The following is a 26,423-nucleotide window of genomic DNA, read 5'->3' on the forward strand; positions in this document are numbered from 1 at the left end:
AGTATGATACCTGTATATAAAATACTGAATCAATACAGTAGTATGAGACCTGTATATAAAATACTGAATCAATACAGTAGTATGATACCTGTATATAAAATACTGAATCAATACAGTAGTATGAGACCTGTATATAAAATACTGAATCAATACAATAGTATGAGACCTGTATATAAAATACTGAATCAATACAGTAGTATGATACCTGTACGTAACATACTGAATCAATACAGTAGTATGAGACCTGTATATAAAATGCTGAATCAATACAGTAGTATGAGACCTGTATATAAAATACTGAATCAATACAGTAGTATGAGACCTGTATATAAAATACTGAATCAATACAATAGTATGAGACCTGTATATAAAACACTGAATCAATACAGTAGTATGAGACCTGTATATAAAATACTGAATCAATACAGTAGTATGAGACCTGTATATAAAATACTGAATCAATACAGTAGTATGAGACCTGTATATAAAATACTGAATCAATACAGTAGTATGAGACCTGTATATAAAATACTGAATCAATACAGTAGTATGAGTCCTGTATATAAAATACTGAATCAATACAGTAGTATGAGACCTGTACGTAACATACTGAATCAATACAGTAGTATGAGACCTGTACGTAACATACTGAATCAATACAGTAGTATGAGACCTGTACGTAACATACTGAATCAATACAGTAGTATGAGACCTGTACGTAACATACTGAATCAAATCAAATCAACTTTATTTGTCACATACACATGGTTAGCAGATGTTAATGCGAGTGTAGCGAAATGCTTGTGCTTCTAGTTCCGACAATGCAGTAATAACCAACGAGTAATCTAACCTAACAATTCCAAAACTACTACCTTATACACACAAGTGTAAAGGGATAAAGAATATGTACATAAAGATATATGAATGAGTGATGGTACCGAACGGCATAGGCAAGATGCAGTAGATGGTATAGAGTACAGTATATACATATGAGATGAGTAATGTAGGGTATGTAAACATTATATGAAGTGGCATTGTTTAAAGTGGCTAGTGATACATTACATCAAGATGGCAAGATGTAGTAGATGGTATAGAGTACAGTATATACATATGAGATGTGTAATGTAGGGTAAGTAAACAAGATGTAGTAGATGGTATAGAGTACAGTATATACATATGAGATGTGTAATGTAGGGTATGTAAACAAGATGCAGTAGATGGTATAGAGTACAGTATATACATATGAGATGAGTAATGTAGGGTATGTAAACAAGATGTAGTAGATGGTATAGAGTACAGTATATACATATGAGATGAGTAATGTAGGGTATGTAAACAAGATGCAGTAGATGGTATAGAGTACAGTATATACATATGAGATGAGTAATGTAGGGTATGTAAACAAGATGTAGTAGATGGTATAGAGTACAGTATATACATATGAGATGAGTAATGTAGGGTATGTAAACAAGATGCAGTAGATGGTATAGAGTACAGTATATACATATGAGATGAGTAATGTAGGGTATGTAAACATTATATAATATAAAGTGGCTAGTGATAAATTGATTACATCACTTTTTCCATTATTAAAGTGGCTGGAGTTGAGTCAGTGTGTTGGCAGCAGCCACTCAATGTTAGTGGTGGCTGTTTAACAGTCTGATGGCCTTGAGATAGAAGCTGTTTTTCAGTCTCTCGGACCCAGTTTTGATGCACCTGTACTGACCTCGCCTTCTGGATGATAGCGGGGTGAACAGGCAGTGGCTCGGGTGGTTGCTGTCCTTGGTGATCTTTTTGGCCTTCCTGTGACATCGGGTGGTGTAGGTGTCCTGGAGGGCAGGTAGTTTGCACCCGGTGATGCGTTGTGCAGACCTCACTACCCTCTGGAGAGCCTTACGGTTGAGGGCGGAGCAGCTGCCGTACCAGGCGGTGATACAGCCCAACAGGATGCTCTCGATTGTGCATCTGTAGAAGTTTGTGAGTGTTTTTGGTGACAAGCCAAATTTCTTCAGCCTCCTGAGGTTGAAGAGGCGCTGCTGCGCCTCCTTCACCACGCTGTCTGTGTGGGTGGACCATTTCAGTTTGTCCGTGATGTGTACGCTGAGGAACTTAAAACTCTCCACCCTCTCCACTACTGTCCCGTCGATGTGGATGGGGGCTGCTCCCTCTGCTGTTTCCTGAAGTCCACGATCATTTGCTTTGTTTTGTTGACATTGAGTGTGAGGTTATTTTCCTCACACCACACTCCGAGGGCCCTCACCTCCTCCCTGTAGGCCATCTCGTTGTTGTTGGTAATCAAGCCTACCACTGTAGTGTCGTCTGCAAACTTGATGATTGAGTTGGAGGCGTGCATGGCCACGCAGTCGTGGGTGAACAGGGAATACAGGAGAGGGCAAGAACGCACCCTTGTGGGGCCCCAGTGTTGAGGATCAGCGGGGTGGAGATGTTGTTACCTACCCTCACCACCTGGGGTGGCCCGTCAGGAAGTCCAGGACCCAGTTGCACAGGGCGGGGTCGAGACCCAGGGTCTCGAGCTTAATGACGAGTTTGGAGGGTACTATCGTGTTAAATGCTGAGCTGTAATCGATGAACAGCATTCTTACATGAGTATTCCTCTTGTCCAGATGGGTTAGGTCAGTGTGCAGTGTGGTGGCGATTGCGTCGTCTGTGGACCTATTGGGGCAATAAGCAAATTAGAGTGGGTCTAGGGTGTCAGGTAGGATGGAGGTGATATGGTCCTTGACTAGTCTCTCAAAGCAGTCGTTTAGCACAGTTACCTTAGCTTTCTTGGGAAGAGGAACAATGGTGGCCCTCTTGAAGCATGTGGGGACAGCAGACTGGGATAAGGATTGATTGAATATGTCTGTAAACACACCAGCCAGCTGGTCTGCGCATGCTCTGAGGGTGCGGCTGGGGATGCCGTCTGGGCCGGCAGCCTTGCGAGGGTTTACACCTTTAAATGTGTTACTCATGTTGGCTACAGTGAAGGAAAGCCCGCAGGTTTTGGTAGCGGGCCATGTCAGTGATACTGTACTGTCCTCAAAGTGAGCAAAAACGTTGTTTAGTCTGTCTGGGAGCAAGACATCGTGGTCCGCAACAGGGCTGGTTTTTCTTTTGTAGTCCGTGATTGACTGTAGACCCTGCCACATACCTCTCGTGTCTGAGCCGTTGAATTGAGATTCCACTTTGTCTCTGCACTGACACTTAGCTTGTTGGATTGCCTTGCGGATAGAATAGCTACACTGTCTGTATTCGGTCATGTTTCAGGTCACCTTGCCCTGGTTAAAAGCAGTGGTTCGCACTTCAGTTTCAGGCGAATGCTGCCATCAATCCACGGTTTCTGGTTGGGGAATGTTTTAATCGTTGCTGTGGGTACAACATCACCTCTTGTTAGTAAACTCACACACCGAATCAGCGTATTCATCAATGTTGTTGTTCGTCGCAATGAGGAACATATCCCAGTCCACGTGGTCGAAGCAATCTTGAAGCGTGGAATCCGATTGGTCGGACCAGCGTTGAACAGACCTGAGCGCGGGAGCTTCCTGTACTAGTTTCTGTCTATAGGCAAGGAGCAACAAAATGGGGTCGTGGTCAGCTTTTCCGAAGGGGCGGCGGGGGAGGGCCTTATAACAGTGGTCTAGGGTTTTGCCAGCCCTGATAGCACAATCGATATGCTGATAGAATTTGGGGAGCTTTGTTTTCAGTTTAGCCTTGTTAATATCCCCAGCTACAATAAAGGCAGCCTCAGGATATGTGGTTTCCAGTTTACATAGACTCCAATGAAGTTCTTTCAGGGCCGACGATGTGCCTGCTTGGGGGGGGATATACACGACTGTGATAATGATCGAAGAGAATTCTCCTGGTAGATAATGCGGTCTGCATTTGATTGTGAGGAATTCTAAGTCAGGTGAACAAAAGGGCTTGAGTTCCTGTATGTTGTTATGATCACACCACGTCTCGTTAATCACAAGGCATACGCCCCCGCCCCTCTTCTTACCAGAGAGATGCTTGTTTCTGTCGGCGCGGTGCGTGAAGAAACCAGGTGGCTGTACCGACTCCGATAGCGTGTCTCGAGTGACCCATGTTTCCGTGAAACAAAGAATGTTACAGTCTCTGATGTCTCTCTGGAATGCTACCCTTGCTCGGATTTTGTCTACCTTGTTGTCAAGAGACTGGACATTGGCGAGTAGTATGCTCGGGATGTGCCCGTCTACGGAGCCTGACCAGAAAACCACTCCGTCTGCCCCTTCTTCTACAGCGTCGTTGTTTTGGGTCGCCGGCTGGGATCCGATCCATTGTCCTGGGTGGTGGGAGGATCCGAGGATCCGCTTCGGGAAAGTCGTATTCCTGGTCGTAATCTTGGTGAGTTGACGTTGCTCTTATATTCAATAGTTCCTCCCGACTGTATGTAGTAAAACCTAAGATTTCCTGGGGTAACAATGTCAGAAATAACACATTAAAAAAACTACATACTGCATAGTTTCGCAGGAACGCGAAGTGAGGCGGCCAACTCTGTCGGCGCCAGAAGTTATGTAATATGAAATATGAGACCTGTATATAAAATACTGAATCAATACAGTACTATGAGACCTGTATATAAAATACTGAATCAATACAGTAGTATGAGACCTGTATATAAAATACTGAATCAATACAGTAGTATGAGACCTGTATATAAAATACTGAATCAATACAGTAGTATGAGACCTGTATATAAAATACTGAATCAATACAGTAATATGAGACCTGTATATAAAATACTGAATCAATACAGTAATATGAGACCTGTATATAAAATACTGAATCAATACAGTAATATGAGACCTGTATATAAAATACTGAATCAATACAGTAATATGAGACCTGTATATAAAATACTGAATCAATACAGTAGTATGAGACCTGTATATAAAATACTGAATCAATACAGTAGTATGAGACCTGTATATAAAATACTGAATCAATACAGTAGTATGAGACCTGTACATAAAATACTGAATCAATACAGTAATATGAGACCTGTATATAAAATACTGAATCAATACAGTACTATGAGACCTGTATATAAAATACTGAATCAATACAGTAATATGAGACCTGTATAGAAAATACTGAATCAATACAGTAATATGAGACCTGTATAGAAAATACTGAATCAATACAGTAGTATGAGTCCTGTATGTAAAATGCTGAATCAATACAGTAGTATGAGACCTGTATATAAAATACTGAATCAATACAGTAGTATGAGACCTGTATATAAAATACTGAATCAATACAGTACTATGAGACCTGTATATAAAATACTGAATCAATACAGTACTATGAGACCTGTATATAAAATACTGAATCAATACAGTACTATGAGACCTGTATAGAAAATACTGAATCAATACAGTACTATGAGACCTGTATAGAAAATACTGAATCAATACAGTAGTATGAGACCTGTATATAAAATACTGAATCAATACAGTAATATGAGACCTGTATATAAAATACTGAATCAATACAGTAATATGAGACCTGTATATAAAATACTGAATCAATACAGTAGTATGAGTCCTGTATGTAAAAATACTGAATCAATACAGTAGTATGAGACCTGTATATAAAATACTGAATCAATACAGTACTATGAGACCTGTATATAAAATACTGAATCAATACAGTAGTATGAGACCTGTATATAAAATACTGAATCAATACAGTACTATGAGACCTGTATATAAAATACTGAATCAATACAGTAGTATGAGACCTGTATATAAAATACTGAATCAATACAGTAGTATGAGACCTGTATATAAAATACTGAATCAATACAGTAGTATGAGACCTGTACATAAAATACTGAATCAATACAGTAGTATGAGACCTGTACATAAAATACTGAATCAATACAGTAGTATGAGACCTGTATATAAAATACTGAATCAATACAGTATTATGAGACCTGTATATAAAATACTGACACTTGACTCCTATAGCAGATGCTCTTACCCAGAGCGACTCTGAGTTAGTACATTCATCTTAAGATAACTAGGTGAGACTCAGACAACCACATATCACAGTCAAATATACAGGATATGAACATTTAATTTCATCTCAACAATGGATATATAGCAGGCTTTTTTTTGCAACAAAACCCATTTCAATACACGTCTTAAAAACACAAACACCGCGTGAAGGTACCCATAAGCAATCATTTCTGATTTAAAAACAACAACAACAACAACAAATGTGAGAAATTGGTCGATATGATGATTTGGAACAAAACTCGTCAAGTGTACAACAGGAGCAACAGCAGCAGTAGACTTGCCTCTCAGTAAACTCAGTGGTACTAGGGGTTGCAACCCAAACGGAACACTAGGGGCTGCAACCCAAACGGAACACTAGGGGCTGCAACCCAAACGGAACACTAGGGGTTGCAACCCAAACGGAACACTAGGGGTTGCAACCCAAACGGAGCACTAGGGGCTGCAACCCAAACGGAACACTAGGGGTTGCAACCCAAACGGAGCACTAGGGGTTGCAACCCAAACGGAACACTAGGGGTTGCAACCCAAACGGAACACTAGGGGCTGCAACCCAAACGGAACACTAGGGGCTGTAACCCAAACGGAACACTAGGGGTTGCAACTCAAACGAAACACTAGGGGTTGCAACCCAAACGGAACACAACTCCTATTATAGTCCACTACATTTGACCAGGGCTCTTTGTTGCACGGAGAGACACAGAGGGAATAGGGTGCCATTTGGGACGACACCGTATGAGTTATGTGAACAAGTAAATGAGGTAGTTGGCTCAGAGGTCTCTCTAGGGGGAGAGCTATTTATTTCCCTGTATAGCTAATGACTGTGTAGCCCTTTGAAGAATATGAGGGTGTGGAGTGGCACTGTGTGTGTGTGTGTGTGTGTGTGTGTGTGTGTGTGTGTGTGTGTGTGTGTGTGTGTGTGTGTGTGTGTGTGTGTGTGTGTGTGTGTGTGTGTGTGTGTGTGTGTGTGTGTGTATGTGTGTGTGTGTGTGTGTGTGTGTGTGTGTGTGTGTGTGTGTGTGTGTGTGTGTGTGTGTGTGTGTGTGTGTGTGTGTGTGTTTTGAGCAACATAAATCTCCCACAGGAGCCCTGTACTACATTGCTAGGAATGGCTGGGGTTTCATAGCAGCAGAATTAGTCAACCCTCATCACCCCCACACACACACACATCACACAGAGCTAAACAACTTGTAAACACAGCGCAGAGAAAGTTTTCACTCAATAGACAACATCCACTGAGATGTCAACAACAAAAACTATTTAGATTTACATTCTGGATCAACTGTGATCCAGAAACCTATTCTGAGGAAAACACATGTCTCGCGCTTATACACTAGATAATAGGTCTGCAGTGGTGCCATTAAAATACAGACCCTTCAAGATAGACACACGTCTTATCAAAGCTACAGTCTATAAGTATAGCTAGCAAACCAATCTCTACAGAAAACTAGCATATACAGTCCATAAATATAGCTAGCTAACCAATCTCTACAGAAAACTAGCATATAGAGTCCATAAATATAGCTAGCTAACCAATCTCTACAGGAAACTAGCATATACAGTCCATAAATATAGCTAGCTAACCAATCTCTACAGAAAACTAGCATATACAGTCCATAAATATAGCTAGCTAACCAATCTCTACAGAAAACTAGCATATACAGTCCATAAATATAGCTAGCTAACCAATCTCTACAGAAAACTAGCATATAGAGTCCATAAATATAGCTAGCTAACCAATCTCTACAGAAAACTAGCATATAGAGTCTATAAATATAGCTAGCTAACCAATCTCTACAGAAAACTAGCATATACAGTCCATAAATATAGCTAGCTAACCAATCTCTACAGAAAACTAGCATATAGAGTCCATAAATATAGCTACCTAACCAATCTCTACAGAAAACTAGCATATACAGTCCATAAATATAGCTAGCTAACCAATCTCTACAGAAAACTAGCATATAGAGTCCATAAATATAGCTAGCTAACCAATCTCTACAGAAAACTAGCATATACAGTCCATAAATATAGCTAGCTAACCAATCTCTACAGAAAACTAGCATATAGAGTCCATAAATATAGCTAGCTAACCAATCTCTACAGAAAACTAGCATATACAGTCCGTAAATATAGCTAGTTAACAAATCTTTTCAGAAAACTAAAACATACAGTCCATAAGTATAGCTAGCAAACCAATCTCTTCAGAAAACAACAGTTTTCAGGGCAGTATGAGAAGCACACTCCCTATTAAAACAGGGTTGAGGTTGTGCATTCTCCAGAGGACTGTTTGAGACACATTAACTAGAGGAGCAGAGAGGACAGGACAGGACAGGAGACAAATGACTGCCTGAGACACATTATTAACTAGAGGAGAGGAGAGGACAGGACAGGACAGGAGACAAAGGACTGCCTGAGACACATTATTAACTAGAGGAGAGGAGAGGACAGGACAGGACAGGAGACAAAGGACTGCCTGAGACACATTATTAACTAGAGGAGAGGAGAGGACAGGACAGGAGACAAAGGACTGCCTGAGACACATTATTAACTAGAGAAGAGGAGAGAAGAGGAGAGGAATGTTTGAGACCCATTAATCAGTATAAACACACTGAGAGTCGAACTTGTTTTTCTCTCTGCTCCTTCGATGGATGAATGACAGGTAACACAATGAGATACCATCTCCTCTCCCTGTGTCCCAAATGGCACCCTATTCCCTCTATGGTGCACTACTTTTGACCAGGGCCTCTGTGAGCACCACTGAGCTAAAATAATATCTGATTCACTAAGAGCCTCACTGAGCTAAAATCATATCTGAGTCACTAAGACCATCACTGAGCTAAAATCATATCTGAGTCACTAAGACCATCACTGAGCTAAAATCATATCTGAGTCACTAAGACCATCACTGAGCTAAAATCGTATCTGAGTCACTAAGAGCCTCACTGAGCTAAAATCATATCTGAGTCACTAAGACCACCACTGAGCTAAAATAATATCTGATTCACTAAGAGCCTTACTGAGCTAAAATCATATCTGAGTCACTAAGACCATCACTGAGCTAAAATCTTATCTGAGTAACTAAGACCATCCCTGAGCTAAAATCATATCTGAGTCACTAAGACCATCACTGAGCTAAAATCGTATCTGAGTCACTAAGACCATCACTGAGCTAAAATCATATCTGAGTCACTGAGACCATCACTGAGCTAAAATCATATCTGAGTCACTGAGACCATCACTGAGCTAAAATCATATCTGAGTCACTAAGACCATCACTGAGCTAAAATCATATCTGAGTCACTGCGAGCATCACTAAGCTAAAATTAGAGGAGAGGAGAGGAGAGGAGAGGAGAGAAAAAAGAAAAGGAGAGGAGAGGAGAGGAGAGGAGAGAAAAAAGAAAAGGAGAGGAGAGAAGAGAAGAAAAAAAGAAAAGGGGAGGAGAGGAGAGAGGGGGGGGAGGAGAGGAGAGGAGAGGAGAGGAGAGGAGAGGAGAGGAGAGGAGAGGAGAGGAGAGGAGAGGAAAAAGAAAAGGAGAGGAGAGAAGAGAAGAAAAAAAGAAAAGGGGAGGAGAGGAGAGGAGAGGAGAGGAGAGGAGAGGAGAGGAGAGGAGGAGCGAGGAGAGGAGAGGAGAGGAGGAATGAGGAGAGGAGAGGAGGAGCGAGGAGAGGAGAGGAGGAGCAGAGAGGAGAGGAGAGGAGAGGAGAGGAGAGGAGAGGAGAGGAGAGGAGAGGAGAGGAGAGGAGAGGAGAGGAGAGGAGAGGAGAGGAGAGGAGAGGAGAGGAGAGGAGAGGAGAGGAGAGGAGAGGAGAGGAGAGGAGAGGAGAGGAGAGGAGAGGAATGAGGAGAGGAGAGGAATGAGGAGAGGAGAGGAGAGGAGGAGCAGAGAGGAGAGGATAGGAGCAGAGAGGAGAGGAGAGGAGAGGAGAGGAGAGGAGAGGAGAGGAGAGGAGAGGAGAGGAGAGGAGAGGAGAGGAGAGGAGAGGAGAGGAGAGGAGAGGAGAGGAGAGGAGAGGAGAGGAGAGGAGAGGAGAGGAGAGGAGAGGAGAGGAGAGGAGAGGAGAGGAGAGGAGAGGAGCCTAGACATAACCTACTGCCACAGAGGTATACTTCATATTTAGACAGCCCCTGCATTTCTGTCGACTTCTGCACCGCTCTCGACAGAGATGAGTTAGCACATCCATTAGTTCAGCTAATTCCCTGCACCATCTGCTGTGTGATATAATATGCACCTCTGGAAAGAGAAATGGTTTGGGACAGAGGGGAAATGTTGAGATCCGGGTCAATGGGACCAAATGTTGTGATAATGCATGAGCCAGACAGGAGATGAAATGAGAAAATGTTTAGGATGATGTATATTTACACTTTCCATGGAGATGTAATGTTTCTAATTAAATGCGAATTCAAATTTTGTGACTAAAGATGATAATTTAACAACCTCTGAGTATCATTTGACTGAATACCAAAAGTTATGTCGTTTGACCGTGACCATCTCTCTCTTACAAGAAACAACAGTGAATATTTTTTCTCTCTCACCTTCATAAGCCATCTTAAATCCATGAGCGCTTACTGCAAAGTCACTGGTAAGCCGTAGTGAAAATATGGACCCTGTGCTGGTGACGGGAGGCGGGATCTGAAATCCTGTTAACCTGTTGAGAGGGGAAGACAAAACGGGGACATCTTAGTTATAATGTGTTTCACTGAATGCAGAAACCAACCTACAAGGTCAAAAGCAAAACATCACAACACACTTTATCTGTTGGAAATTAAATAGAGTAATGTTACATCCGTCTTCTTCTAAATGTGGTTTTAAAGTATTCAGCATGTATGAAGTACAGTATGCAGTATGTATGCAGTACAGTATGCAGTATGAATGGAGTACAGTATGCAGTATGTATGCAGTATGTATGCAGTACAGTATGCAGTATGTATGCAGTACAGTATGCAGTATGTATGCAGTATGAATGTAGTACAGTATGCAGTATGAATGTAATACAGTATGCAGTATGTATGCAGTATGAATGTAGTACAGTATGCAGTATGTATGCAGTACAGTATGCAGTATGAATGTAATACAGTATGCAGTATGTATGCAGTATGAATGTAGTACAGTATGCAGTATGTATGCAGTACAGTATGCAGTATGAATGTAATACAGTATGCAGTATGTATGCAGTATGAATGTAATACAGTATGCAGTATGTATGCAGTACAGTATGCAGTATGAATGTAATACAGTATGCAGTATGTATGCAGTATGAATGTAGTACAGTATGCAGTATGTATGCAGTACAGTATGCAGTATGAATGTAATACAGTATGCAGTATGTATGCAGTATGAATGTAGTACAGTATGCAGTATGTATGCAGTACAGTATGCAGTATGAATGTAATACAGTATGCAGTATGTATGCAGTATGAATGTAGTACAGTATGCAGTATGTATGCAGTACAGTATGCAGTATGTATGCAGTACAGTATGCAGTATGTATGAAGTACAGTGTGCAGAATGTATGAAGTGCAGTATGCAGTATGTATGCAGTACAGTATGCAGTATGAATGGAGTACAGTATGCAGTATATATGCAGTACAGTATGTAGTATGTATGCAGTATGTAGGCAGTACAGTACATAGTATGAATGCAGTACAGTATAATGTATGTATGCAGTACTGTATGCTTTATGTATGCAGTATGTATGCAATACAGTATGCAGTATGTATGCAGTATGTATGCAGTATGTATGCAGTATGTAGGCAGTACATTATGTAGTACATTATGCGGTATGTATGCAGTACAGTATGCAGTATGTTTGCAGTACAGTAGTCAGTATGCAGTACAGTACGCAGTATGCAGTAAAGTATGCAATATGCAGTACAGTATGCATTATGTAAGCAGTACAGAATGCCATACAGTACGCAGTATGTATGCAGTACAGTACGCAGTATGCAGTATGTAAGAAGTACAGTACGCAGAACAGTATGCAGTATGTATGCAGTAGAGTATGTAGTATGTATGTAGTACTGTATGCAGTATGTATGCCATTCAGTATACAGTATGTATGAAGTACAGTAGGCTGTATGTATGCAGTACAGTATATAATATGTATGCAGCACAGTATGCAGTATGTATACGGTACAGTATGCAGTATGAATGCAGTACAGTATAAGGTATGTATGCAGTATGTAAGTTGTACAGTATGTAGTACATTATGCAGAATGTATGCAGTGCAGTATGCAGTATTATGCAGTACGTACGCAGTACCGTAGGCACTATGCAGTACAGTATGCAGTATGTATGCAGTATGTATCTAGTATGTCAGCAGTACAGTATGCAGTACAGTATGCAGTAGGCAGTACAGTATGCAGTACAGTAAACAGTATGCAGTACAGTATGCAGTATTTATGCAGTATGCAGTACAGAATGCAATATGTATGCAGTATGTAAGCTGTACAGTATGTAGTACTTTATGCAGAACGTATGCAGTGCAGTATGCAGTATTATGCAGTACATACGCAGTACCGTAGGCACTATGCGGTACAGTATGCAGTATGTATGCAGTATGTATCTAGTATGTCAGCAGTACAGTATGCAGTACAGTATGCAGTAAACAGTACAGTATGCAGTACAGTAAACAGTATGCAGTACAGTATGCAGTATTTATGCAGTACAGTATGCAGTATGAATGCAGTATGTAGGCAGTACAGTATGCAGTACATTATGCAGTACAGTATGCAGTATGAATGCAGTATGTAGGCAGTACAGTATGCAGTACATTAAGCAGTATGTATGCAGTCCAGTATGCAGTATGTAAGCAGTGTAGTATGCAGTGCAGTATGCAGTACAGGATGCAGTATGTATTCAGTTCAGTATGTATGCAGTACAGTATGTAGTATGTATGCAGTACAGAATGCAGTATGTATGCAGTACAGTATGCCGTATGTATGCAGTCCAGTATGCAGTATGTATGCAGTACAGTATGCAGTACTATTTCTATTCCATTAGCTCTATCGAAGGTCAAGTTAAACATCGCTTGAGCACCTCCTCAACAGTTAGACATATAGTCGTCAGACGTTTCATTGTAACAGCCAGGATTGTCCTACTTCATAGGATTCCTTTAGATGAGGTATACCTTAAGCCATTCATTTTCACAGTGTGGTTTTAAAGAAGTGTTGCTGACCACACTTCGACTGGCGTACGCCAAAATCCAATCGACCATTTCAATCAAAGCAAAGATGGGAGAGTGAAACGGGCTGTGGAGTGGGGACAGAACTAACCAAGAATTAGATTGCCGTCGTGTCCTTCAATAGAGGGCCGCGGATATATTTCAACTACCACATTGTTCCGTTTCACAGCATCCCACGTGACCGAGGCTTTTACAGGGTACCTCACATTTAAAGAAAACACCTCCGACCTACAAAAGGCAGTGTTTTTTGGGGGGGCTGGATCTCAAACGGCACCTGATTCCCTGATGCACAAAGGGCTCTGGTCGAAAGTAGCACACTATATAGGGAATTAGGTGCCATTTGCGTTGGATATTGGGTGTAGCTGTTCCACCTACTAAAACATACAGTAGAAAGTATTGGCCTTTCTCACAGTTATGACACAACGTCCATCTAACGTGTGTGGTTGTGTTTGTGGTTATATGACCTACCATTGTATTGCATTGTGGGATATAAGATGCATTGGAAACTGTTTATTTCTGTGGCAGAGTAAGCAGCCCAGTGAGAGATAAAGACTGAAGAAACATTATAGAGACTGGTAGTAACACTAGAGACTGGTATTATAGTAACACTAGAGACTGGTATTATAGTAACACTAGACACTGGTATTGTAGTAACACTAGAGACTGGATTTATAGTAACACTAGAGACTGGTATTATAGTACCGGTCTCTAGTCAAATGGCACCCTATTCCCTATGGGCCCTGTTCAAATGGCACCCTATTCCCTATGGGCCCTGGACAAATGGCACCCTATTCCCTATAGGCCCTATTCCCTATGGGCCCTATTCCCTATGTCCCCTGATCAAATGGCCCCCTATTCCCTATGTGTCCTGATCAAATGGCCCCCTATTCCCTATGTGTCCTGATCAAATGGCCCCCTATTCCCTATGTGTCCTGTTCAAAGGTAGTGCACTAAAGTAGGGAATCGGGTTCCATATATGACTTAAGTCAGACAATAACGGCCACTACTTCTCACTGGCCAACCCTCTGTCATTATCTTCCCTCAGAAAAGGGCTCCGTGTGTAAGTGTTATTTCCAATTAGTCATAACATGCTGTTTACTCTTTAAACCAGATCCACAGGGTGGTTTGGACCCACTGGGGGACTAATTACCGACGGAGCAGAACAGACAGGTACAGAGAGGAGAGAGAGAGAGACAGAGAGGGGCGAGGGAGGGAGTAAGTGAGAGAGAATGAGAGACAGCCACTCTTCCTTCATTTCCCCCATGATGGGTGGATTACAGTCCCTCTCTCTCCATCTACCCCATGATGGGTAGCCTACAGTCCCTCTATCTCCATCTACCCATGATGGGTAGACTACAGTCCCTCTATCTCCATCTACCCCATGATGGGTAGACTACAGTCCCTCTATCTCCATCTACCCCATGATGGGTAGACTACAGTCCCTCTATCTACCCCATGATGGGTAGACTACAGTCCCTCTACCTCCATCTACCCCATGATGGGTAGACTACAGTCCCTCTATCTCCATCTACCCCATGATGGGTAGACTACAGTCCCTCTATCTCCATCTACCCCATGATGGGTAGACTACAGTCCCTCTATCTCCATCTACCCCATGATGGGTAGACTACAGTCCCTCTATCTCCATCTACCCCATGATGGGTAGACTACAGTCCCTCTATCTACCCCATGATGGGTAGACTACAGTCCCTCTACCTCCATCTACCCCATGATGGGTAGACTACAGTCCCTCTATCTCCATCTACCCCATGATGGGTAGACTACAGTCCCTCTATCTCCATCTACCCCATGATGGGTAGACTACAGTCCCTCTATCTCCATCTACCCCATGATGGGTAGACTACAGTCCCTCTATCTCCATCTACCCCATGATGGGTAGACTACAGTCACTCAACTCCATCTACCACATGATGGGTAGACTACAGTCCCTCTATCTACCCCATGATGGGTAGACTACAGTCCCTCTATCTCCATCTACCCCATGATGGGTAGACTACAGTCCCTCTACCTCCATCTACCCCATGATGGGTAGACTACAGTCCCTCTACCTCCATCTACCCCATGATGGGTAGACTACAGTCCCTCTATCTCCATCTACCCCATGATGGGTAGACTACAGTCCCTCTATCTCCATCTACCCCATGATGGGTAGACTACAGTCCCTCTATCTCCATCTACCCCATGATGGGTAGACTACAGTCCCTCTATCTACCCCATGATGGGTAGACTACAGTCCCTCTATCTCCATCTACCCCATGATGGGTAGACTACAGTCCCTCTATCTCCATCTACCCCATGATGGGTAGACTACAGTCCCTCTATCTCTATCTACCCCATGATGGGTAGACTACAGTCCCTCTATCTCTATCTACCCCATGATGGGTAGACTACAGTCCCTCTATCTCTATCTACCCCGTTATGGGTAGACTACAGTCCCTCTATCTCTATCTACCCCGTTATGGGTAGACTACAGTCCCTCTTCCTTCAGACTCAATGTGGTAGAATAATACATCAAATCAAATCAAAATTATTTATAAAGCTCTTCTTACATCAGCTGATGTCACAAAGTGCTGTACAGAAACCCAGCCTAAAACCCCAAACAGCAAGCAATGCAGATGTAGAAGCACAGTGGCTAGGAAAAACTCCCTAGAAAGGCCAGAACCTAGGAAGAAAGCTAGAGAGGAACCAGGCTCTGAGGGGTGGGCCAGTCCTCTTCTGGCTGTGCCGGGTGGAGATTATAACAGAACATGGCCAAGATGTTCAAATGTTCATAGATGACCAGCAGGGTCAGATAATAATAAGCACAGTGGTTGTCGAGGGTGCAACAGGTCAGCACCTCAGGAGTAAATGTCAGTTGGCTTTTAATAGCTGATCATTCAGAGTATCTCTACCGCTCCTGCTGTCTCTAGAGAGTTGAAAACAGCAGGTCTAGAACACAGTCCCTCTACCTTCGAACTCTCAGCCCTGTGGTAGAGTACAGTCCCTCTACCTTCAGACTCTCAGCCCTGTGGTAGAGTACAGTCCCTCTTCATTCACTCTCAGCCCTGTGGTAGAGTACAGTCCCTCTACCTTCAGACTCTCAGCCCTGTGGTAGAGTACAGTCCCTCTACCTTCAGACTCTCAGCCCTGTAGTAGAGTACAGTCCCTCTTCATTCACTCTCAGCCCTGTGGTAGAGTACAGTCCCTCTACCTTCAGACTCTCAGCCCTGTGGTAGAGTATAGTCCCTCTACCTTCAGACTCTCAGCCCTGTGGTAGAGTATAGTCCCTCTACCTTCAGACTCTCAGCCCTGTGGTAGAGTACAGTCCCTCTACCTTCAGACTCTCAGCCCTGTGGTAGAGTACAGTCCCTCTACCTTCAGACTCTCAGCCCTGTAGTAGAGTACAGTCCCTCTTCATTCACTCTCAGCCCTGTGGTAGAGTACAGTCCCTCTACCTTCAGACTCTCAGCCCTGTGGTAGAGTACAGTCCCTCTACCTTCAGACTCTCAGCCCTGTGGTAGAGTATAGTCCCTCTACCTTCAGACTCTCAGCCCTGTGGTAGAGTACAGTCCCTCTACCTTCAGACTCTCAGCCCTGTGGTAGAGTACAGTCCCTCTACCTTCAGACTCTCAGCCCTGTAGTAGAGTACAGTCCCTCTTCATTCACTCTCAGCCCTGTGGTAGAGTACAGTCCCTCTACCTTCAGACTCTCAGCCCTGTGGTAGAGTATAGTCCCTCTACCTTCAGACTCTCAGCCCTGTGGTAGAGTACAGTCCCTCTACCTTCAGACTCTCAGCCCTGTGGTAGAGTACAGTCCCTCTACCTTCAGACTCTCAGCCCTGTAGTAGAGTACAGTCCCTCTTCATTCACTCTCAGCCCTGTGGTAGAGTACAGTCCCTCTACCTTCAGACTCTCAGCCCTGTGGTAGAGTACAGTCCCTCTTCATTCACTCTCAGCCCTGTGGTAGAGTACAGTCCCTCTACCTTCAGACTCTCAGCACTGTGGTAGAGTACAGTCCCTCTTCATTCACTCTCAGCCCTGTGGTAGAGTACAGTCCCTCTACCTTCAGACTCTCAGCCCTGTGGTAGAGTACAGTCCCTCTACCTTCAGACTCTCAGCCCTGTGGTAGAGTATAGTCCCTCTACCTTCAGACTCTCAGCACGGGTGGTAGAGTACAGTCCCTCTACCTTCACACTCTCAGCCCTGTGGTAGAGTACAGTCCACGGTCCAAATGGCACCCTACTCCTTACATCAGAGTGCACTACTGTTCCTTCTTTTCCACTGCTCTTGGTCAAAGTAGTGCACTACACAGGGAATAGGGTGCCATTTGAGATACAGAGAGACTGACGCCCAGCTCTGTGGTGGGCCGTCTGTCACTCCTTGCTCAGAAAGACATCTCCGGTTTGGCAGTAACAGCCAGGGGACACCGTAGAAGGAGGAGAAGGAGGTTGATGTAGCTAGCTAGCCCATGACAGGTAGTCGGGTAGAGACTCAGAGCAACATCTCCGGTTTGGCAGTAACACCGTAGGAGGAGGAGGAGGAGGTTGATGTAGCTAGCTAGCCCATGACAGGTAGTCGGGTAGAGACTCAGAGCAGTCACTCTGGTGTCACAAAAGGCACCCTACTCCCTTTAGTGCACTACGTTTGACCATACCCTATGGCACCCTACTCCCTTTAGTGCACTACGTTTGATCATACCCTATGGCACCCTACTCCCTTTAGTGCACTACGTTTGACCATACCCTATGGCACCCTATTCCCTATATAGTACACTACTTTAGACCAGAGCCCTATGGCACCCTATTCCCTATATAGTACACTACTTTAGACCAGGCCCTATGGCACCCTACTCCCTAGCCCATGACAGGTAGTCGGGTAGAGACTCAGAGCAGTCACTCTGGTGTCACAAAAGGCACCCTACTCCCTTTAGTGCACTACGTTTGACCTCACCCTATGGCACCCTACTCCCTTTAGTGCACTACGTTTGATCATACCCTATGGCACCCTACTCCCTTTAGTGCACTACGTTTGACCATACCCTATGGCACCCTATTCCCTATATAGTACACTACTTTAGACCAGAGCCCTATGGCACCCTATTCCCTATATAGTACACTACTTTAGACCAGGCCCTATGGCACCCTACTCCCTTTAGTGCACTACGTTTGACCATACCCTATGGAGGAATAGGGAATAGGATGCCAATTTAGACATACTCTCTGACTCCCAGTCCCAGACAGAGAAGTCTGACTGTCAACACCACACCAACCCAGACAAACACAAGCTGGGTGCAGATCACCATTGGCAACAGGGGAGAACATCATTTCAGGGAAGGGGGGGGTGGGTCCCCTACGGTGAAATCTCAGGAGGAACATTTTGACAAGCCATACTTTTCTTAGCTGTGGGGTGCATGGAGACTCAACAATAGCTAGTGAAATCCCAGAGTGCATTTCTTTTTTAAATTCCACCCCAGAGAAGTTCAGCCCATAACATGTCTAGGGTACATTTTTATCTAACCTTCTCGCTCTAGTTAATGTCAAATGGGAGAAAAATGTAGAACCTACAGATGTCAAATATAAATTATATGATATGAGAGACTGATAAATCAATGTGTGTGTGTGTGTGCGCGTGTGCGTGTGCGTGCGAGCGTGTGTGCGTGTGTGTGCGAGCGTGCGTGTGCGTGCGAGCGTGTGTGCGTGTGCGTGCGAGCGTGTGTGCGTGTGCGTGCGAGCGTGCGTGTGCGTGCGTGCGTGCGAGCGTGCGTGTGCGTGCGAGCGTGCGAGCGTGCGCGTGTGTGTGGGTGCGTGCGTGCGTAAGTGTGTGTGCGTGCATGTGTGTGGGTGTGTGTGTGCGTGTGTGCGTGCGTGTGTGTGTGTGCGTGCATGCATGTGTGTGGGTGCGTGTGTGTGCGTGTGTGCGTGTGTGTGTGCGTGTGCGTGTGTATGTGTGCATGGACAAGAACAAGCTAGGGAACCAGATACCTTGTGGTCTTTAACTAGATGGCTTTCAGTAAGTCATGGACCCACACAGACCCCCACCACTCTGTCCTATTGGAAATCTATTAAAGGACCACCTGACAACAAACTGACTCATTCATTAAGGAAAATGAACGACAAACAGCTCAGGACCTAAAGTAGTGTAATGAATGTGTATTGAAATGACTTTTGTCATACTGGTGATTTGACAGGTGTATTGAATGGTGTATTGACTGGTGTATTGACTGGTGTATTGACAGGTGTATTGCCTGGTGTATTGACTGGTGTATTGACTGGTATATGGACTGGTGTATTGACAGGTGTATTGACAGGTGTATTGACAGGTGTATTGACTGGTGTATTGGCTGGTGTATGGACTGGTGTATTGACAGGTGTATTGACAGGTGTATTGACTGGTGTATTGACAGGTGTATTGACTGGTTTATTGACTGGTGTATTGACTGGTGTATTGACAGGTGTATGGACTGGTGTATTGACAGGTGTATTGACAGGTGTATTGACTGGTGTATTGACAGGTGTATTGACTGGTGTATTGACTGGTGTATTGACAGGTGTATGGACTGGTGTATTGACAGGTGTGTTGACTGGTGTATTGACAGGTGCATTGACTGGTGTATTGACTGGTGTATTGACAGGTGTATTGACAGGTGTATTGACTGGTGTATTGACTGGTGTGTTGACAGGTGTATTGACAGGTGTATTGACTGGTGTATTGATTGGTGTATTGACTGGTGTATTGACTGGTGTATTGACAGGTGTATTGACAGGTGTATTGACTGGTGTATTGACTGGCGTATTGACAGGTGTATTGATTGGTGTATTGACTGGTGTATTGACTGGTGTATTGCAGACTGGTGTATTGACTGGTGTATTGAAATTGATTTTGTCATACTGGTGTATTGACTGGTGTATTGACAGGTGTATTGACTGGTGTATTGACAGGTGTATTGACTGGTGTATTGCCTGGTGTATTGACTGGTGTATTGACTGGTGTATGGACTGGTGTATTGACAGGTGTATTGACAGGTGTATTGACTGGTGTATTGCAGACTGGTGTATTGACTGGTGTATTGACTGGTGTATTGACAGGTGTATTGATTGGTGTATTGACTGGTGTATTGACTGGTGTATTGCAGACTGGTGTATTGACTGGTGTATTGAAATTGATTTTGTCATACTGGTGTATTGACTGGTGTATTGACAGGTGTATTGACTGGTGTATTGACAAGAGTATTGACTGGTGTATTGACAAGAGTATTGACTGGTGTATTGACTGGTGTATGGACTGGTGTATTGAAATTACTTTTGTCATACTGGTGTATTGACTGGTGTATTGACAGGTGTATTGACAGATGTATTGACTGGTTTATTGACAGGTGTATTGACTGGTGTATTGACTGGTGTATTGACAGGAGTATTGACTGGTGTATTGACTGGTGTATGGACTGGTGTATTGACTGGTGATTTCACTGGTGTATTGATAGGTGTATTGACTGGTGTATTGACTGGTGTAATGACTGGAGTATTGACTGGTGTATTGACTGGTGTATTGACAGGTGTATTGACTGGTGTATTGACAGGAGTATTGACTGGTGTATTGACTGGTGTATGGACTGGTGTATTGAAATTACTATTGTCATACTGGTGTATTGACTGGTGTATTGAAATTACTTATGTCATACTGGTGTATTGACAGGTGATTTGACTGGTGGATTGACTGGTGGATTGACTGATGTATTGACTGGTGTATTGCAGACTGGTGTATTGACAGGTGTATTGACTGGTGTATTGCAGACTGGTGTATTGACTGGTGTATTGACTGGTGTATTGAATGGTGTATTGCAGACTGGTGTATTGACTGTTGTATTGACAGGAGTATTGGCTGGTGATTTGACTGGTGTATTGACAGGTGTATTGACTGGTGTAATGACTGGTGTATTGACTGGTGAATTGACTGGTGTATCGACTGGTGTATTGCAGACTGGTGTATTGACTGGTGTATTGACTGGTTTATTCCAGACTGGTGTATTGACTGGTGTATTGCAAACTGGTGTATTGACTGGTGTATTGCAGACTGGTGTTTTGACTGGTGTTTTGACTGGTGTATTGACTGGTGTATTGACTGGTGTATTGTCTGGTGTATTGACTGGTGTATTGACAGGTGTATTGACTGGTGTATTGCAGACTGGTGTATTGACTGGTGTATTGACTGTTATATTGCAGACTGGTGTTTTGACTGGTGTTTTGACTGGTGTATTGACTGGTGTATTGACTGGTGTATTGACAGGTGTATTGACTGGTGTATTGCAGACTGGTGTATGGACTGGTGTATTGACAGGTGTATTGACAGGTGTATTGACTGGTGTATTGACTGGTGTATTGACAGGTGTATTGACAGGTGTATTGACTGGTGTATTGCAGACTGGTGTATTGACTGGTGTATTGACTGGTGTATTGACAGGTGTATTGATTGGTGTATTGACTGGTGTATTGACTGGTGTATTGCAGACTGGTGTATTGACTGGTGTATTGACTGGTGTATTGACAGGTGTATTGACAGGTGTATTGACTGGTGTATTGACAGATGTATTGACTGGTTTATTGACAGGTGTATTGACTGGTGTATTGACTGGTGTATTGACAGGAGTATTGACTGGTGTACTGACTGGTGTATGGACTGGTGTATTGACTGGTGATTTCACTGGTGTATTGATAGGTGTATTGACTGGTGTATTGACTGGTGTAATGACTGGAGTATTGACTGGTGTATTGACTGGTGTATTGACTGGTGTATTGACAGGTGTATTGACTGGTGTATTGACAGGAGTATTGACTGGTGTATTGACTGGTGTATGGACTGGTGTATTGAAATTACTATTGTCATACTGGTGTATTGACTGGTGTATTGAAATTACTTATGTCATACTGGTGTATTGACAGGTGATTTGACTGGTGGATTGACTGGTGGATTGACTGATGTATTGACTGGTGTATTGCAGACTGGTGTATTGACAGGTGTATTGACTGGTGTATTGCAGACTGGTGTATTGACTGGTGTATTGACTGGTGTATTGAATGGTGTATTGCAGACTGGTGTATTGACTGTTGTATTGACAGGAGTATTGGCTGGTGATTTGACTGGTGTATTGACAGGTGTATTGACTGGTGTAATGACTGGTGTATTGACTGGTGAATTGACTGGTGTATCGACTGGTGTATTGCAGACTGGTGTATTGACTGGTGTATTGACTGGTGTATTGCAAACTGGTGTATTGACTGGTGTATTGCAGACTGGTGTTTTGACTGGTGTTTTGACTGGTGTATTGACTGGTGTATTGACTGGTGTATTGTCTGGTGTATTGACCGGTGTATTGACAGCTGTATTGACTGGTGTATTGCAGACTGGTGTATTGACTGGTGTATTGACTGTTATATTGCAGACTGGTGTTTTGACTGGTGTTTTGACTGGTGTATTGACTGGTGTATTGACTGGTGTATTGACAGGTGTATTGACTGGTGTATTGAAGACTGGTGTCTTGACTGGTGTATTGACTGGTTTATTGCAGACTGGTGTATTGACTGGTGTATTGCAGACTGGTGGATTGACTGGTGGATTGCAGACTGGTGTTTTGACTGGTGTTTTGACTGGTGTATTGACTGGTGTATTGACTAGTGTATTGACCAGTGTATTGACAGGTGTATTGACGGGTGTATTGCAGACTGGTGTATTGACTGGTGTATTGACTGGTGTATTGACTGGTGATTTTACTGGTGTATTGACAGGTGTATTGACTGGTGTATTGACTGGTGTAATGACTGGTGTATTGACTGGAGTATTGACTGGTGTATTGACTGGTGTATTGACAGGTGGATTGACTGGTGTATTGACAGGAGTATTGACTGGTGTATTGAAATTACTTTTGTCATACTGGTGTATTGCAGACTGGAGTATTGACTGGTGTATTGACTGGTGGATTTACTGGTGGATTGACTGGTGAATTGACTGGTGTATCAACTGATGTATTTACTGGTGTATTGCAGACTGGTGTATTGCAGACTGGTGTATTGACTGGTGTATTGCAGACTGGTGTTTCAACTGGTGTTTTGACTGGTGTATTGACTGGTGTATTGTCTGGTGTATTGACTGGTGTATTGACAGGTGTATTGACTGGTGTATTGCAGACTGGTGTATTGACTGGTGTATTGACTGGTTTATTGCAGACTGGTGTATTGACTGGTGTATTGCAGACTGGTGTATTGACTGGTGTATTGCAGACTGGTGTTTTGACTGGTGTTTTGACTGGTGTATTGACTGGTGTATTGACCGGTGTATTGACAGGTGTATTGACTGGTGTATTGCAGACTGGTATATTGACTGGTGTATTGACTGGTGTATTGACTGGTGTATTGCAGACTGGTGTATTGACTGGTGTATTGACTGGTGTATTGCAGACTGGTGTATTGACTGGTGTATTGAAATTGATTTTGTCATACTGGTGTATTGACTGGTGTATTGACAGGTGTATTGACTGGTGTATTGACTGGTGTATTGACAGGTGTATTGACAAGAGTATTGACTGGTGTATTGACTGGTGTATGGACTGGTGTATTGAAATTACTTTTGTCATACTGGTGTATTGACTGGTGTATTGACAGGTGTATTGACTGGTGTATTGACTGGTGTATTGACAGGTGTATTGACAGGTGTATTGACTGGTGTATTGACTGGTGTATTGACAGATGTATTGACTGGTTTATTGACAGGTGTATTGCCTGGTGTATTGACTGGTGTATTGACAGGAGTATTGACTGGTGTATTGACTGGTGTATGGACTGGTGTATTGACTGGTGATTTCACTGGTGTATTGATAGGTGTATTGACTGGTGTATTGACTGGTGTAATGACTGGAGTATTGACTGGTGTATTGACTGGTGTATTGACAGGTGTATTGACTGGTGTATTGACAGGAGTATTGACTGGTGTATTGACTGGTGTATGGACTGGTGTATTGAAATTACTATTGTCATACTGGTGTATTGACTGGTGTATTGAAATTACTTATGTCATACTGGTGTATTGACAGGTGATTTGACTGGTGGATTGACTGGTGGATTGACTGATGTATTGACTGGTGTATTGCAGACTGGTGTATTGACAGGTGTATTGACTGGTGTATTGCAGACTGGTGTATTGACTGGTGTATTGACTGGTGTATTGAATGGTGTATTGCAGACTGGTGTATTGACTGTTGTATTGACAGGAGTATTGGCTGGTGATTTGACTGGTGTATTGACAGGTGTATTGACTGGTGTAATGACTGGTGTATTGACTGGTGAATTGACTGGTGTATCGACTGGTGTATTGCAGACTGGTGTATTGACTGGTGTATTGACTGGTTTATTCCAGACTGGTGTATTGACTGGTGTATTGCAAACTGGTGTATTGACTGGTGTATTGCAGACTGGTGTTTTGACTGGTGTTTTGACTGGTGTATTGACTGGTGTATTGACTGGTGTATTGTCTGGTGTATTGACCGGTGTATTGACAGCTGTATTGACTGGTGTATTGCAGACTGGTGTATTGACTGGTGTATTGACTGTTATATTGCAGACTGGTGTTTTGACTGGTGTTTTGACTGGTGTATTGACTGGTGTATTGACTGGTGTATTGACAGGTGTATTGACTGGTGTATTGAAGACTGGTGTATTGACTGGTGTATTGACTGGTTTATTGCAGACTGGTGTATTGACTGGTGTATTGCAGACTGGTGGATTGACTGGTGGATTGCAGACTGGTGTTTTGACTGGTGTTTTGACTGGTGTATTGACTGGTGTATTGACTGGTGTATTGACCAGTGTATTGACCAGTGTATTGACAGGTGTATTGATGGGTGTATTGCAGACTGGTGTATTGACTGGTGTATTGACTGGTGTATTGACTGGTGATTTTACTGGTGTATTGACAGGTGTATTGACTGGTGTATTGACTGGTGTAATGACTGGTGTATTGACTGGAGTATTGACTGGTGCATTGACTGGTGTATTGACAGGTGGATTGACTGGTGTATTGACAGGAGTATTGACTGGTGTATTGAAATTACTTTTGTCATACTGGTGTATTGCAGACTGGAGTATTGACTGGTGTATTGACTGGTGGATTTACTGGTGAATTGACTGGTGAATTGACTGGTGTATCAACTGATGTATTTACTGGTGTATTGCAGACTGGTGTATTGCAGACTGGTGTATTGACTGGTGTATTGCAGACTGGTGTTTCAACTGGTGTTTTGACTGGTGTATTGACTGGTGTATTGTCTGGTGTATTGACTGGTGTATTGACAGGTGTATTGACTGGTGTATTGCAGACTGGTGTATTGACTGGTGTATTGACTGGTTTATTGCAGACTGGTGTATTGACTGGTGTATTGCAGACTGGTGTATTGACTGGTGTATTGCAGACTGGTGTTTTGACTGGTGTTTTGACTGGTGTATTGACTGGTGTATTGACCGGTGTATTGACAGGTGTATTGACTGGTGTATTGCAGACTGGTGTATTGACTGGTGTATTGACTGGTGTATTGACTGGTGTATTGCAGACTGGTGTATTGACTGGTGTATTGCAGACTGGTGTATTGACTGGTGTATTGCAGACTGGTGTTTTGACTGGTGTATTGCAGACTGGTGTATTGCAGACTGGTGTATTGACTGGTCTATTGCAGACTGGTGTATTGACTGGTGTATTGCAGACTGGTGTATTGACTGGTGTATTGACTGGTGTATTGCAGACTGGTGTATTGACTGGTGTATTGCAGACTGGTGTATTGCAGACTGGTGTATTGCAGACTGGTGTATTGCAGACTGGTGTATACCAGACTGGTGTATTAACTGGTGTATTGACTGGTGTATTGACTGGTGTATTGACTGGTGAATTGCAGACTGGTGTATTGCAGACTGGTGTATTGCAGACTGGTGTATTGACTGGTGTATTGGCTGGTGTATAACAGACTGGTGTATTTCAGACTGGTGTATTGCAGACTGGTGTATTGCAGACTGGTGTATTGCAGACGCGTGTATTGCAGACTGGTGTATTGCAGACGCGTGTATTGCAGACTGGTGTATTGCAGACTGGTGTTTTGACTGGTGTATTGACTGGTGTATTGACCGGTGTATTGCAGACCGGTGTATTGACTGGTGTATTGCAGACT

The 26,423-nt window shown here is 43.2% G+C and overlaps 1 protein-coding gene across 1 annotated transcript in view; it reads right to left on the bottom strand.

The window, feature by feature from the left end:
- Positions 1-26,423, bottom strand: part of LOC116359260 (CUB and sushi domain-containing protein 3-like) — a 547,528-nt gene that overhangs the window by 486,411 nt on the left and 34,694 nt on the right. The window contains 1 exon segment of the mRNA XM_031811826.1: positions 10,576-10,688. Coding sequence (XP_031667686.1) covers positions 10,576-10,688 — 113 coding nt within the window.

This window comes from Oncorhynchus kisutch, unplaced genomic scaffold (genome assembly GCF_002021735.2).
Source record: "Oncorhynchus kisutch isolate 150728-3 unplaced genomic scaffold, Okis_V2 Okis02a-Okis13b_hom, whole genome shotgun sequence".
Classification (NCBI taxonomy): domain Eukaryota; kingdom Metazoa; phylum Chordata; class Actinopteri; order Salmoniformes; family Salmonidae; genus Oncorhynchus; species Oncorhynchus kisutch.